This window comes from Sycon ciliatum, chromosome 2 (genome assembly GCF_964019385.1).
Source record: "Sycon ciliatum chromosome 2, ocSycCili1.1, whole genome shotgun sequence".
In the NCBI taxonomy this organism is placed as follows: Eukaryota; Metazoa; Porifera; class Calcarea; order Leucosolenida; family Sycettidae; genus Sycon; species Sycon ciliatum.
The window spans coordinates 33,549,059-33,564,999 of NC_088644.1; the positions used below are offsets into that span (position 1 = coordinate 33,549,059).

General features: G+C 48.5%; 1 protein-coding gene across 3 annotated transcripts in view; it reads left to right on the forward strand.

The window, feature by feature from the left end:
* The first annotated feature begins 197 nt into the window (after positions 1-197).
* The window catches only part of LOC135809759 (uncharacterized), a 51,013-nt gene continuing 35,269 nt past the window's right edge, over positions 198-15,941 (forward strand). For 2 of the 3 annotated variants that reach the window (XM_065323182.1, XM_065323181.1), the window contains exons 1-2: positions 198-1,162; positions 3,937-4,092. In XM_065323182.1, the coding sequence (XP_065179254.1) occupies positions 961-1,162; positions 3,937-4,092 (358 nt within the window). In that variant the 5' untranslated portion in view covers positions 198-960. The remainder of the gene's footprint in view (positions 1,163-3,936; positions 4,093-15,941) is intronic. The other variant, XM_065323180.1, reaches the window with a different exon arrangement.

Genomic DNA, 15,941 nt, shown 5'->3' on the forward strand with positions numbered 1-15,941 from the left:
CCAGGGCCAATGATTGACAAGCATGCTTGAACGGCCAGTGATGGACTGATGTCCAGGGAAGGACCAGCGCTAGCGGGAAGGTAGTACAACTATGCTGCATCTCAGACCGATTACAGTACGAGAACTACTCAATAGATCCGTTTCTAAACACATCAGTCATCATGGCCATCAGTAGTAGATGATCAGTTTCCCCACGTCTGGGACTCCACCCTTGTGTTTGCAAACCACGGATCGTGGTGACAGGGGGAATGAACAACTATTCCCCCCTGTCATGATTAATTTTATAGTGAAAACAATCTGAGTGTGAGAGTCAGCAAGGCGGTTGAACACTGCTAACAGTTCCAGCCATCATCGATTCGTCATCTTGAACTACACTACAGTGTACTATTACAACAGTACAGCCTGGTCAGTAACTACTTCTTCGGTGTCGTCATTGAGTGGATGTCTTCAACGTTCAGGCTGGCAGACTTCTAGCTCGTGAGTAAACACAACGTGAAAATAAATCTGACAAGTTAGTTGCTCACTGTGACTTCATAGACCATTGCGGCATAGGAAGACAAGTGCCTTGGCTATGGTGCACCGTGTTGGTCTACACGGGTGTACCGATGGAGCAACATGAACATTACTTTCTCCACCTTTCGCTCGAAGGGTCACCACGGGGCGGTCGCGTCCGCAGCCAGCGCATCGTGATCCGGATGGCCGGTCTTCCTTTTCGAGCGAGGTGAAGCCGAGAAGCGTGTGTTGCCTCTACTTCTTGTGGTGTTCTGGCTACAGAATTTCTAGCTCTGCCACCTCGCCAGAAACAGAATCGTGGAATCAGTGAACGGAGTAAGCAGGTTACGGAAGTGCGCGGACTGATCAGGTCACATAATTATCTTGTTCGTCGCTGGGTACCGGATAAGACTCGTCGACAGTTGACCAAGCCAGAGTACAGTGGTTCAGTAGTGGCATCGCTCCGCTATGGTTTTGATGCAAGGTTACCTGAGGGTTGTGGAGGACAACTATTCACTCCCTGCGGAAGATCCAGAGGGTGATGATGCTCCAAATGACGTTGTATGTACACACTGGTTTGAGCTGCATTGGGCGCAGGAAAACAACAAAGTGGTACCACGGCCCACAATAACCTGGTTCACAGGAAAACAAGGTGATCGACAACAATTGGGTAAGCAACACTTTATCTCATTGAATTGTAAATTGATTTTGTTGCCTCAATGAATTGCTGAAGTCCGTGTACGTGTGCATGGCATGGTGTGCGCGTGCGAGTACATGCACACACACATGCGCGCGCTCGCGCACACGCACACACACCTTTGACCTTTTGACGCCCATCGCCAGAGGCGATGATAGCAATGCTACGGCAGAAGCCATAGCAACTTGTGCTGGGATTGCACCATTCAACAGCTTGCAAGGCTGAAGAATTGACCGTCACTATTCAGCCTGGTCTACACCATACAGCTATTCGAAGTGACTTTTTCTGGCCAGTGAATCCCTATTTTTGGTATTTTCATTTTTTTGGCCCCGCACACACATCACACCACATACTCCGGCATGCACTGGCTGTTGGTAACCACCCCGCGCGCACGCACACACACACACACACACACACACACACACACACACACACACACACACACACACACACATGCATACACACACACACACGTGCATATCCACACATACCACACACACACACACACACACACACACACACACACACACACACACACACACACACACACACACACACACACACACGACGCCCATCGCCAGAGGTGATGATAGCCATGCTACAGCAGAAGCCATAGCAACTTGTGCTGGGATTGCACCATTCAACAGCTTGCAAGGCTGAAGAATTGGCCGCCACTATTCAGCCTGGTCTACACCACACAGCTATGAAGTGGCTTTTTCTGGCCAGTGAATCCCAAATACACACATACACACACACATACACACACATACATAGACACACATACACACACACACACACACACACACACACACACACACACACACACACACACACATACACACACATCAGACCTCAGACCTCAGACATGCCCATCGCGTAAGCGATGATAGCGAACAGCTATGTTAGACATAGCACCTTGTGCTGGGATTACACCATTCAACACACACACATACATACACACACACACACATGCATACACACACACACACACAATGCGCAAAGGAATGTATTTTGGAAAAGGGCCTCTTTGTAAATGTCGGTCAGTATGGCTGGACTGTATACTTTGTCTTGGGGGAAGGGGGAGAGACATGGGGAAGTAGCCATACAGGGGTGCGAGAACGCCTCTGGGCATGGGGAGTACAGCTAGCTCGCTCAACTCGACTTGAGTGACGGTAACCCACACCTTGATCAGTTGAGCTGCGTCACAGGTATTTTGCAGTCAGATGTGCGACCGCGTGGGACTCGAACCAGCGACCTCTTAGTCTTAGTTCGCAGGCAAGTGCAACACAGAATACAATGTACTGTACTACCGGGGAGCCTACACCTACATAATAATATTATTACACACTGTCGTGAATTCCAGCAGAAATCCAAGGGAGTAATAATATTATTATAATATATTCCAATGTACCCACTGCTCAGTGTCAGCAGTCAAACCACATGTCCTACACGATGTGCTACAAATGTCACCAAGGTTTCGATCGTGACCTAGCCACAGAGTGAAACAACTAAAGCTGCTTTGTTGGCAACATAAACACACACACACACACCTGGCATTATGGCGTTAAACATATGCCTGCCCACACACGCTCTCTAGGCTGCAAAGTTATTCTAGCACAGAGCTCTCCTTCTCACCACCACCACCAACATCAGGATACCACCAGCCATGCATCGACTAGGCGCCAGGCACGAACTAATGTTGGTGGTGGTGGTGAGAAGGAGAGCTCTGTGCTTGAATAACTTTGCAGCCTAGAGAGCATGTGTGGGCAGGCGTGTGTTTAGTACTGTTTACAGCCATATTGCCAGGGGTGTGTTTACCACCATATTTATCAACCATAAGTAAAGCTACATTGGTGTCTTCAACTTCAATCTCCCGAGTCAAGTTCCGTGTAAAGACAGCCAAGAAGAAGATTGCCTGATGAGCGCAGCGGGGACGAAACGTATGTCGCAATCGAGCTATGGCGTTGCTGTGTCATCTGCTTTGTGCCATGCACTACCTGGTGTACCAGCCTGCTATGTCGGATACCGCCAACCATGCATCGATCAGGCGCGAACTGATGATCATGGGTGGTGGTGGTGAGAAGGAGAGCTCTGTGCTAGAATAACTGTGCAGCCTAAGAGAGTGTGTGTGGGCAGGCGTGTGTTTACCGTCATACTGCCAGGTGTGTGTCATTTACCACCATATTTGTCAACCACAAGTACAGCTGCATTGGTGTCTTCAACTTCATTCTACCTGTTACAAGTACTTTCTTACATTATAACTGAAAATATCCCAACTCACACCTGTCAGGGGCGTAGGAGGGGTTTTGGAAGTGGTACGACCAAAGGTCGGCGCGGCCGAAGACCATTTTGGAGGGGGTCCGGGGACGTCCCCCGGGAAATTTTTGTAAAAAAGACACAAAATCCTGCGTTCTAGGAACTTCTGGCACAGTTTATAAGTCATAGAATTATATCACGGGCAGAAGAGACGTGCATGCATGGACATGCACAGATGCATGGCAGATCTACGAGTACGAGTCTAGAAAAAGGTCAAAGTCTGATGCGCATATATGCATCGATGGATCCTGATTTTTTTATTACAGTTTTGCACGTTCCGGACGGACCACACTTTTCGAAAAGTGGTACGGCCATGGTCGTACCAGTCGTAGCGGGTGCTACGCCCCTGCCTGTAGTACGTCACTTACAAAATGTAAGTGCACATCGCATCCCAATCCCTCTTTTGTGCTGCTGTGACTTGTTGCCTGTAGGAACTATTCCTCTCACGGATACGGGGATCAAAGTAGCGAGTCCCAAGCCTGGTTGTTTGTCAGTGAGCCGTGTTTCGGCAGAGGAACCGCTTCTTGTTCTCAGCGGATGGAGCAACGTTACCGTAGAGAACTGGAGGAAAGCTATCAATGTCGCAGGTGAGTGGCCTACGACCATTTTTAAAACAGTTTCATCATTTGCAGTCTCCGTATGGGCTGTCCCTCGAGTACACTCATAAAAAACGATGATATCCTAGCTTTTGGCCATAAATAGGTCAAATTTTGAGTTTCTCCACGGTTTCTTTTTGCAATCTCTCATGGAATGCTCTTCCAATTATGTTTCTGAAATCTATTTCTCCAAAAAGCAAGCTATGGTAAGAACAGAATTTCGGCTAGGTTTTGCCCCAAGAGCACTGAATTAGTGAAAAAACATGATAAACTAGGCCGTTTCACTCCACTTGCAACAGTACATTGAGCGGTCCGAACCCCAGTTGAGGCACCTACATTTATAAGGGTCCTTTTCGGACCCTTTTCAAGTTTCAAATTCCGTGGCACTGCACCGTTAACGAAAAAATCACGAAAAAGTCACCAAATACGGTAGCTCGCCAGAGCCAGCTCTCACCATTTTATGAATGGACTGGATTTATGTAGGACTGAAATCAAGTTGTTGTTGTAACTACTATAGTACCTAATAAACCATACACTTATAAAACAGAGAGGTTCCAGGCTGTCCAATAGAGTGCTCAATACCGAAAGGCAGAGCTAGTTCAAACAGGAAAACTGTTTTCTGATGATCGTGTAGTGCGTGAAACTCGGAGTAAAAACACTTTTTTTTCATTCTCTTGGATCTAAAAACGATAGTCTTACAAAGATCCCCCCCTCCCCCCCCCCCCCCCTTCCAAACCAACCATTCACACACAGCCATGGTGAAACAGTTGCCGTTACCACCGCGGCTATGCAGTTGTGTGTGAACACAACCGGCTTGGACATGTTTTGCTCGTGCCAGGCCAGGCTACCACCATGCCGTGCCAGGCCAGGCTACCACCATGCCTGAATATTTTAGAGAGCATCACTGTCAGACCAGTAATATTACTGTTATGAACCCTCTGAGATTCTCTAAATTGTCAGGATCGTACGACCACACGGCAAGAGGACAACTCTTTTCCTTCACACAGTATATTTCACTTCATCTGATAATTAAACAATGAACACTAATAACACCAGCTATTTATAGCATGCAAAAACAGCGTACATGCAAAACATAAGCAGATAAAACTGGACATAACAGCGTATACAGCAAAACGCACACAACGCATATAGCGTATGCCATGCAGCAACATCAGCGGTACGGCGGAGTCGAAATACAACATTTCAACGAATACAATGCCATAAGCGCGAAGGCCTTTCCCAATTGAGAACTGGTGGTTTACAACATTCTCCCCACCAAAGGGCTTCTCACCGCCGTACAACAATGCACACAAGTCAAAAACGATCCGGGGCTCTGACTACGCGCCCAGAACGCGTCATCTCCTGCTGCCGTGGTGGTGGTAACGGTGCTGGCGGTTCATACGCTGGCTGCTGAGGGACGATAGCAGGTTGAGCGGTATCGGCAAGCCCAGGAGCCACGTCCTGTGACGATACCTCTAACGGCACTAACCTTTGGATCGGCCTCAACAGGGTACTGGTACTCAACTTAACCTTGGCAACACGACGCTTACCATCTCGACCAGGGAATAACTCGATGATCCGTCCCAAACGCCAGAACTGTTTGCGCTTGGTATCATCGAGAGCAAAGACAACATCACCCACAGCTAAAGGGCGCGACATGGTCTGTTGGTGTTTGTTCAGCTGACTTAGGTACTCCACCTCCCAACGATTCTTGACATGCTCCAGTGTCCGACTGAGGTAACGCAATCTCGATGACATCTGCGCAGCGTCCAGGGTACCTGCTGGCTTCTCTGACGACATCCAGATGTCACCCATCATCATTGCAGGGGTTACTGGTGGCTCATCCAGGCTATCAGACACATAAGTTAGCGGACGACTATTCACCACTGCTTCAACCTCATACAAGAGGGTCTCAAGCTCCTGGACCTTCAGAAACGCTGTTCCCATTACCTTTTTCAAGGCACTCTTCACTGTACCAACCATTCGCTCATAGAAGCCTCCATGCCATGGTGCAGCTGGAGGATTGAACATCCATGGCACACCCAGTTTGTCAGATGCCGCCTTGAACGTTGTAGCGTTGTCAGACCTGATCCGAGACGGCAAACTACGTCTCGCGACACACTTCCGAAATGCCATCAAGAATGACTCGGTACTTAAACTATCGACCACCTCCAAGTGAACTGCTCTGGTGGTGGCACACACAAACAATGCTATCCATACCTTCGGAGATGACTCACCACGGCGCACGTACAACGGACCAGCATAGTCGATGCCGGTAGTTGCGAACGGCCTCTCGTGAACAACTCGGTCTTCCGGCAGCGGCGGGCAGACTTCTGAGGCAGCCTTAGCCTTGTAGCGGCGGCATGTAACACATCGCTGAGTAATGTTGCGTAGCGCTCGTCGACCACCGATAATCCAGAATTTCTGACGGATGAACGACAAGACTCCTTCTACACCTTGGTGCATCCTTTCAACATGCATTTTCTCCAACAGCAACTCGGTCAGATGATGTTTGCCTAACAGGACTGGGTGCTTGGCTCCATACGCCAACTCGCTGTGCTGAAGTCGTCCCCCGGCTCTGAGCACTCCATGCTCATCCAGAAACGGTGCAAGCTGATACACCTTCGACCCAGGCTTCACTGGTTGACCTTGCTTGATCAGCTCAAGATCCTCAGCGAAACATGCGGCTTGAACGATGCGGTACAATACGTTGTCTGCTGCAAAATAGAGTTCAGCACGAGGCTCAGTGTGCTTCCACTGCAACATCCGAGTCACCATGCCCTGTGCCCTCGACCATTTACTGAATCGGAGCCACCATTCCTTATCAGATTCTCGACTACAGGTGGTGGCTGACACTCGTACTTCTACACTGGACTCATCTGTAGCTGCGGTTGAGGACGCGGTGGGCCAGTCATTGGGCTCCGTGATCCAGGTTGGTCCGCCCCTCCAGAACGGACTACGGATCTGCTGTGCACTACTCCCACGCGACGGTAAATCTGCTGGGTTGTGAAGGCCTGGGCAATGGTTCCACACAATGCCGACCTTCTTCGATATCTCTTGGACTTGACTGACGCGGTTAGCCACAAATGTTTTCCATTTGTACGATGGATTACTGATCCAATGAACGGTAGTGAGACTGTCAGTCCAGCCATAGACTTGCGTGACGGTCACACGCAGCTCCTTCACCACAAACTCAGCGTAGCGAGCCGCTAGACATACTGCTTGTAACTCAAGGCGGGCTAACGTGGGTGGAGACACGGGTACCACTTTGGCCTTGGCAAATACCAAGTGCGACTGTCCATTGACGACTGCATACAAACAACATCCAAACGCTTTCTCACTGGCATCGGCGAAGGCATGAAGCGCAATCGGCGTGTCAAGATTGCAGCAAATCCAACGTGGTATGTCAATGCTCACCACTTCGGCCAACTCTCCCCACCATTGCGCGCATGCGGCTGCGATGCCATCAGGCAGCTTATCATCCCAGTCGCCTCCAACTTTCCAGGCTTGCTGTAGCAGTATCTTTCCGGGCACAACTGCCGGTGCTGCTAGACCTAGCGGATCAAACACTGACGCAACACACTTGAGGAGGGATCGCCGGGTCCAAACAGACGGCCTATCGGACTCGCCTAGCGCTGCTATGCTGAGCAAGTCACCACTGGTTTTCCATTTCAGACCGAGAACTTTATCTCCGGCCTCTGGATCGCACGGGATTTCGTTGCCTCGCCACTTGCGTAACTCCATGCCAGCATCCGTAAGCACACGCACGCTGAACTCTTGCATCTCCTTAGCTTCCGAGGCATTTGAGACACTAGAGACCAAATCGTCAACGTAGAAACTCGTGAGCAAGAGATCAATACGATCTCGCTCTTTGGGTGCAGACAACGCCCGTAGCTCCTTCAAGTGATGCTGAATCACCGCAGTAAGCATGTATGGCGAGCAGTTTACGCCAAATGGCAGTTTCGTTAGCCTCCAGGTTAACAGTTCATCGCTGTCGCTTCGACCGGGCCACAAGAAACGCAGGTACGGACGGTCTTCGGGATTAACCGCGACCATGAAGAAAGCCTTGCGGATGTCCGCTTGCAGCGCGCTCTTATATTCACGGAACCGTAATAGCATACCTGCGAGACTCGGCAATAGCGACGGTCCAGGGTCAACCATGTCGTTCAACGACTTGCCATCTGGCGCCGTCGCCGAGGCATTGAACACCACTCTTAACTTCGTGGTTGCAGCGTGCTCGCGGAACACACCATGATGCGGTACATAGTACCCGGCATCGCTCTCACATGGCTCCAGCTCAATTGCTCCAAGCTCGCGGTACTCCCTGATCAGCACATCATCATAGAGCGCACGCTTCCCATTCCTCTTCAGCTTTTCAAGAAGCCGCGTTGCGATGACTCTAGCTTGAGCAAAGTTATCCGTTGGCCGACGCTCATTTCGCCACAAGAGACCCACTTGGTACCCGCTGCCCTGGCGACATAGCGGGAAAGATGGCAGGTGCTGATGTTGTTCTGGAGGTTCATCCAACTGCCATAGTTTGTCGATGTGGGCTGTGACACATGACACGGTCACCGGCTGACTGTTTCGACTTGGTGCAGACGCTGGACCAGATAATACATTACCTATCTCTGTGTTCCACACCGTCTCACCATTAACTTCCTTCTTGCTGTGCAGTACCGCGTTGATATAGTCTGCACCAATCAGCATATGTATTTCGTCTGATGTCCCTTGTTGAGGCTTGTCACTCAGCTCTACTCCCCAACTGTGCCACTGCGCAATGGTCTGCGGACTTGCGCACTTCAGGTCCAGCTCAAGCGTTGGTTTCACGAACGCGCGTACCCGAATGCTAGCGGAGCTACCCTGGATCGTGATGGCGTACTTATCCATGCGCTGTTGGGTTGGTTCCGCGCCGAACGGCTTCACCTCTACATTTTCAACCCCAACGTGTTCTGCATCGATTGCTGACACCAACGCTGCAGTCACGAATGACGCCTCAGCACCCGAGTCCAGGAACACGCGAACCTTCGCGTTTCGAGTTCTTCCCTCAACTCGTGCCACTCCGGTCATCAGCCGCACACTTGGCGAGTGTAGACAGCACGACCCAACATTCTTCTCCGTAACTATCTCAGTCGGTTTCTCCCGGCTGTAACCTGCTCTATCCAACACATCATGTAGTAGCAGGTGGTGTTTCCTCTGGCATTTCGTGCATCTCGAGCCTGACCGACATTCTCTGGCCATATGGCCATACTTAAGGCAGTTCCAGCAGAGTCTCTCTCGCTGCAGAAAACCCTTTCTCCCTTCCTGTGGCAGCGACTTTAGCTGCTTCTCTGCATCTGCGACCGATATCGCCATGCACTGTGCCGACGCCGTGGGCCTTGGCACGGATCGTTCTACTGGCTTCCTGGCAGTATCACCCTGTCGTCCGTGCGCGACCTGGTAAGACGCGCCGTGCTCCTGTACCTGGCGCAGTGACATCCCGTAGCACTGCCGTTCGACCAGGTACGTCTTCATCTCAGGTCCGCATTGCTCCAAGATTACCTGCTTTGCCATTGCTTGCAGCACCGGGGACATTTTTCCTATATCGGCGCTATACTTGGTGTCCACCTCGCCATCTTCTGTCATAGCGAGTGTGGCCCACACCTCTACCTCTCGGCAAACACGGACAACGTATTGATGAAACGACTCATCTGACCGCTGCTTGCCTGTCAGCAATGTCTTCCACGCTTTATCCGGAGTCTTTCCGAGCGAGGCAAGCAACTCTCGTTTTGCTTCCTCGTAATTATTGCATCCAATACATATCCTCTCCGCTTTGCTACCCGCTAGCGCAATGCGCAGTCGCAGCAGCCATTCGCTTTCTTCGAACTCGTTCTTGGAACAGATGTCCTCGAACAGGTCAAGATAACGCTCCAATGGCTGCGTTCCATCATATGAGGGGATTTTCATCACCGGTTGACGCCCACCGCTGTGACTGGGAGATTCCTCTGTACCTCCCATCGTGGCTTTACCCTCACCCTCCTGCGCATTGGCGATGCGCTCGTTAATCTCCTTTAGTGTTTTGGCAAACTCGGTGCGGAGCGCCTCCTCTCGCCGTCTGGCACTGCGCTCCTCACGCTCCGCGTACTGTTGGAGCCTCTGCTCCACATGTACCTTCAACAACTCGCCTTCTAATCCTAACCGCTCTCCATTGTCGATAAAGCTGGCTTCCAAATTGTTCCATAGTTCCTCTGCCATGCTCGCTCCTATCCTGGCGTGTTAGCCAAATGTTATGAACCCTCTGAGATTCTCTAAATTGTCAGGATCGCACGACCACACGGCAAGAGGACAACTCTTTTCCTTCACACAGTATATTTCACTTCATCTGATAATTAAACAATGAACACTAATAACACCAGCTATTTATAGCATGCAAAAACAGCGTACATGCAAAACATAAGCAGATAAAACTGGACATAACAGCGTATACAGCAAAACGCACACAACGCATATAGCGTATGCCATGCAGCAACATCAGCGGTACGGCGGAGTCGAAATACAACATTTCAACGAATACAATGCCATAAGCGCGAAGGCCTTTCCCAATTGAGAACTGGTGGTTTACAACAATTACCGAACATTTAATTAACTAGTCAAGAACATTTAATTCTAACAATTTAACGAATTTAAAAAATTCGTTAACATTTGAAGTCATTATGTACTAAACGATTATGTACATGTACAGTCATTTGCCAGTTTTGAGACAGAATTCGTTAGAATTTCACCTCGTTAAGTTTACCCACAAGAATCTGGAGACCGTTAACTTTAATTGACGTTAAAATATCTGGTCTTCCAGTATCATTATTATACACCATGGGTAGAATCAAGTGTATATAACACCCCAAGAGTGTGGAACTCCTGATACCCTTTCTATGGGGTTCGCCGACGGCAAAAACTCACATCACGTGGTGCAGGGTCCCAGTTGCACGTTTCCAGCCCGTTTCTAGCGAGCAGCAGAGTAACAATAAAAGTACTCCCTGGCAGAAACTCACTGCGCGTATGCAACTCGCCAGCACAATCATGGCAGATTTTTGGATTGCGTGCACGCAATCAAGAGAATCAAGAGTACACAACCCCCCAAGAGTGTGCAACTCCAGCTATGGGGTCTGCGGCGGCAGAACTTCACATCATGTGATGAACCCATACACATTATTTGCACCCTGTGTATGATAGATACAGGGTTGTACGCAGCCATGCCGCTATGGGTTCAACTGTCTCGTGGTCACTTTGCATTGTTTGCCAGCGCAACCTATTGAACCCATGTCACGCGGTGTGAAGTTCTGCCGTTGCAGCACTGGATATATTATATAGAGGTCGTGCAGGCAGTTGCTCACGCTTGGGGGTTATGTATGGATTATCCCATGAGTACGAGGGGTATACCGCCGAATATTTTCATGAGTACTGCAGGTACGAGGGAAAATATGAGAGATTCGGTATACCCCGACTACGAATGGGATAATGCATTTATCCCAGTTCAGGTCAACCTTTTCCGAAAATCTGGAGTATGAACTGTGCTAATCCTACAGGATGGCATTGATGGTTGTACTGGTACATGTACTGTGGGCGTGCTAGACAAGTATCTTGAAGAATGTATGCATGGTAAACTTGGTAAGAGGATAGGAGGAGGAAGACATCACTCAGCTGTCATAATTATGAAGGAAGCATCGGGCAAGATCAGAAGGATCTTTCTCCTTTGATCCATACCCTTCCTTACACATTTAGTTACAGTTTATTGAGTTCAAGTAGATAAACACAACTCGTGTTTTGAAGTACAGTAGTATGTTTGCTCGTCAGCGCGTGAATAGACGTTACATGTAGCTGAATCTGTGGAGCTTTGGAGCTGCCGTTGAAACAAACTTCCGTGACTAGTTTAGACTAGAGATAGGAGTAAGTGCTATTAATGGGTACTGTGAATGATGCTTTACACATGCAGCTAAGAATTCAAGCTCACCTTTTAGGTTTAGGACGTTAGGTGCATTTTGAAGTGCATTGATTATCAGTTACGAAGGAAACTGTCTGGTGATATACTAGTATGCCATTTCGAAATAAATTGTACTCGTTCTAGATACTCTGCTGATGATGATCAGACCCCGTCACCACGTCCACGATTCATGCCTGCGATGCTGCACCGCTGCTTTGCATGTCATGATTGGAAGCTGTGGCCTTAGTAAAAAAAAAAAAAAAAAATGCCAGTCATTCTTCTTTCCCATCGTGGGCCTTTCATGTATCGACTTTGCTCAGTGTTAGGACAATAAATAGAATAATAACGTCATGCATTGACAGCACGAGTATTGTTGCATTGCAAGCACATACAGTATAACAAATTTTAAAAAAGCGCGCGTATTAAAGTATTCTTGTTCTGTATGTTGTGCAAGCGCATGTGGTGTCTGTGTGTGTGTGGATCCCATGTGTTCGACGTGCGCTGGTACTGTCACCGTACCAGGCACTGCCTTTGCGGCAGGGTCTGGTGCAGTGGCAGTGCACCAGCGTACGTAGAACGCCCGGGGTCAAAGGTGGTACGAATGTGTACAAATGTATATATTCCCCGGAGTTCCGGGGAATATCGTGCTATATTCCCCGGAGATAACGGCTGCTGATTGGCTGAATCCATGGTTTCCTACCGTACTATGGGATAAGTACTCTTGGTAGAACACTACACACACCACCACCCATAGGCCATGTGACACCAACACTGCAGTACCCATCACCAATGCATTAATTAATGCTTCACCATGATCCTTGCCACCCAATCACCATTGAAATGGTGACCATTAAAATGGTGATTGGGTTGACAAATTTTGTCAATCGCAATAACCCTGACGAAATGTTTATTCGTGATAGGCGTCCATCTGTAAACCGGGATTGAGGCACGATGCTTCTGGACAAGGTCTGATATGCATACCGTAGTGTCTTGTATTAAAACCTGTCTCATATAGAAGCCTGTTTTGAATACAAGCCTGATTTTCAAGATGCATGGATGCAGTGAATGGGATTTCGGTCTTTGACCACTTCGTGGTGGGTCTGATCTACAGTCAACTTTGCTTATAACGACATTCGGCGGGGCATCAGAAACGTGTCCTTATTCGCGAAGTGTTGTTATACCCGAAGTCTCATTATATGTATTACAGTTGGATTGAACTTTGCTCTGGGCATGGACATTCTGTCGTTATTCGCGAATTGTCGTATATCCGCAGTCGTTATTAGCGAAGTTGACTGTACTCACCTCCCACCGCTTAGGAGCTGCATCTGCGCCTTGATCCTAGAGGATGGTGGCGTTCCTACGGATGCGGAAAACTCGGCTTCCAGCCGAGTCTTGCGCGAACCGTGAATTTTAAAAAAAAAGATGCACTGTTGGCACATAAGCCTGGTTTTAGTGTTGACACACATAGAAATACCTGGTTTGAATAGAAGCCTAGCACTGACAACGGCTTCTACAGGAATAAGCCCGGCTTTAATACGTGACATTACCGGGGTATGACGTGAAATGATGGTCTGACTGTAGGTGTTGATACAGCCATGCTACTGTATTGTCTCTTTGTTTTAGACACATGACTAATGATTCTTATTTCGCCACTCTATATGACATGTGTAATTCTCTCGCCATGGCTGTTCGTGCTTGTAAATAGATGCTGTAGCGCTCATTTAGCAATATTCATAGCTTGTCTTGTGACTTTCTTTTGAGCCCCCCTCCTCACACACACAGACACACATTACCGCTGACACAGATCGCTACTTCCTATACCTCAATTCACATATCCACACATGGGTGTTAGTCTAGAGATTTGCAGCATTTGGGTCACGACCCACCAGTGCTGCCAACCAATTGGGTTTGTTTTGCGTACTGTGACTTCTGATTTTCCGTATTTTGCAGTGTTTTTTCCCGTACTACCAATGTACTGCCGTGTGCATTGCTTGTACGGTCAGACCTCGCTTATACGACCCTCTTTTATCTGGATCCCTCGCCTATCCGGAGGAAAATCGTTGGGAACCGATTTACATCATTATGTCATGCATACATACAGCATGTGTGTTCGATTATCCGGTTCCCTCGCCTATCCGGATATTTGTGTGGAAAACGAATGTGTGCGGTTAGTCTGACTGTATTCTGCTTTCTTGACACTCACACGCTTGTCGGTGGCTGAATTTGCTAGTGCACAACATGTGTGACTTGCACCAGGACCAGATATTTTGCGCTACATGTAGTCGAAGCATGGCATGCACTCGCTTTGGCACATGGATATTCATCGCTTCTACATACATATCATAGAGTTGAGGACTTGGCGCGAGAGCACACACAAAGCCGCACCGTGTGCTAACGGCACGGGACAAAGTCATCCGAGACTATGGACCAGTAAGCTGCTACGGTTCACAATAGTCCATCGTATGCCCGGCATTGTACTGGTAGGCACCAAACAGGCCAGACGCTGTAAACAACACTCGGATACGACAATGCAGTCGGGAACAAGAGGTAATAGAGAGGTTCCACATAACGTAATTACGTTAGTAAAAAACGTAGTCAATCTACGGCAAGTCTTACGTACAGTTCATGCGGATCTGTGTTCCGCCATGCCGAGTTTTTGAATAACGTAGCTGTCCTTGGCAACTCGGAACGCGGCAGTGTACAACCGGGTCGACCTGGGGAGTGAGTCATAAAATTTGTACCCCAATCCATTTACGGAGCACCTCCATTATCAGAGCCCTATCTACGTACTCTACGTAGACAACTTTTCGTTAGGGCCCGGTCACACATGCACTGGGGTTCCGCTTCGGCGGCGAGGTAATGCGGCAGCGAGCCTGGTGTCGCGCCAGCGGAACCATGTGTGTATGGTCACACATGCAAACAGGGCAAGCTCCTACTTTGGCGGGAAATGAGAGTAAACTAAAGTGGACGGTGGTGCATACGGTACGGAGAATAGACGAGGTCAATGACTATCTTGCACGCATTTTTGTTGCATGGACATCATACGCGTACAAATTTCTTGCAGCAAGTCCATATACAGCAGACTGTGGTGTTTTCCGCTGAAGCGAAACTGCAGAAGCGAGAGTTCCGTCCCCAATGTTTTGGAGGCAGCGGATTTGAGTTTCCGCTGGAGCAGAAGTTCTGCTTTTCGCCGTTGCCATGGCATTTTTCGCTCCTGCAAAGTCGCTTCCGCGCATCCGCTACTTTTGAGTGCATCTGTGACCGGCCCTAAATAGAGGGCAAACTCACGAATTCACGGGTTTTTCCTGCCCACTAACGTAAAGTTGCTCAACTTTACGTAGTGTGGAAGCTCTTTATTTAATATCATTTATACATGTATATCCTGCTGCTGTGGATCAAGGGTTTCACTGTCCCTCCAGGAAATCGCGATTCCACGGATGCAACAAATTCGCGATTTTGGCCCAAACCCGCGATTTTCTGCAAAATCCGCGATTTCCCACATTTGTTGTTTATTACAACTATTATTATTATTATTATAGGCTTTTCCACGTTGGCATCGCCAAGCAAGCTTGGCTAGCCTTCGCATAAGCTGCTCCATAATGATGAGACGAAACAATGAATGCATGTATATACGATCTAGGACAGAACCAAGGTTGAGGATATTTTTGAAGAATGCTGCAAGTTGTGTTGAGGAACACAAAGTTGCAAACTCTACGAAAGTAAACTTCAAGAAATGTTTTGGGGTTGATCTCATGATTATTTTAGTCACAGGTTATGTCGTCAGTCGTCCTTTTTCGTATTCAACAGAAGCATTAAAGGCTGTGTTTTCACAGGTATATTGTTTACATTCCTATTCTTTTACAGGGTAATATTTTCACAAAATATG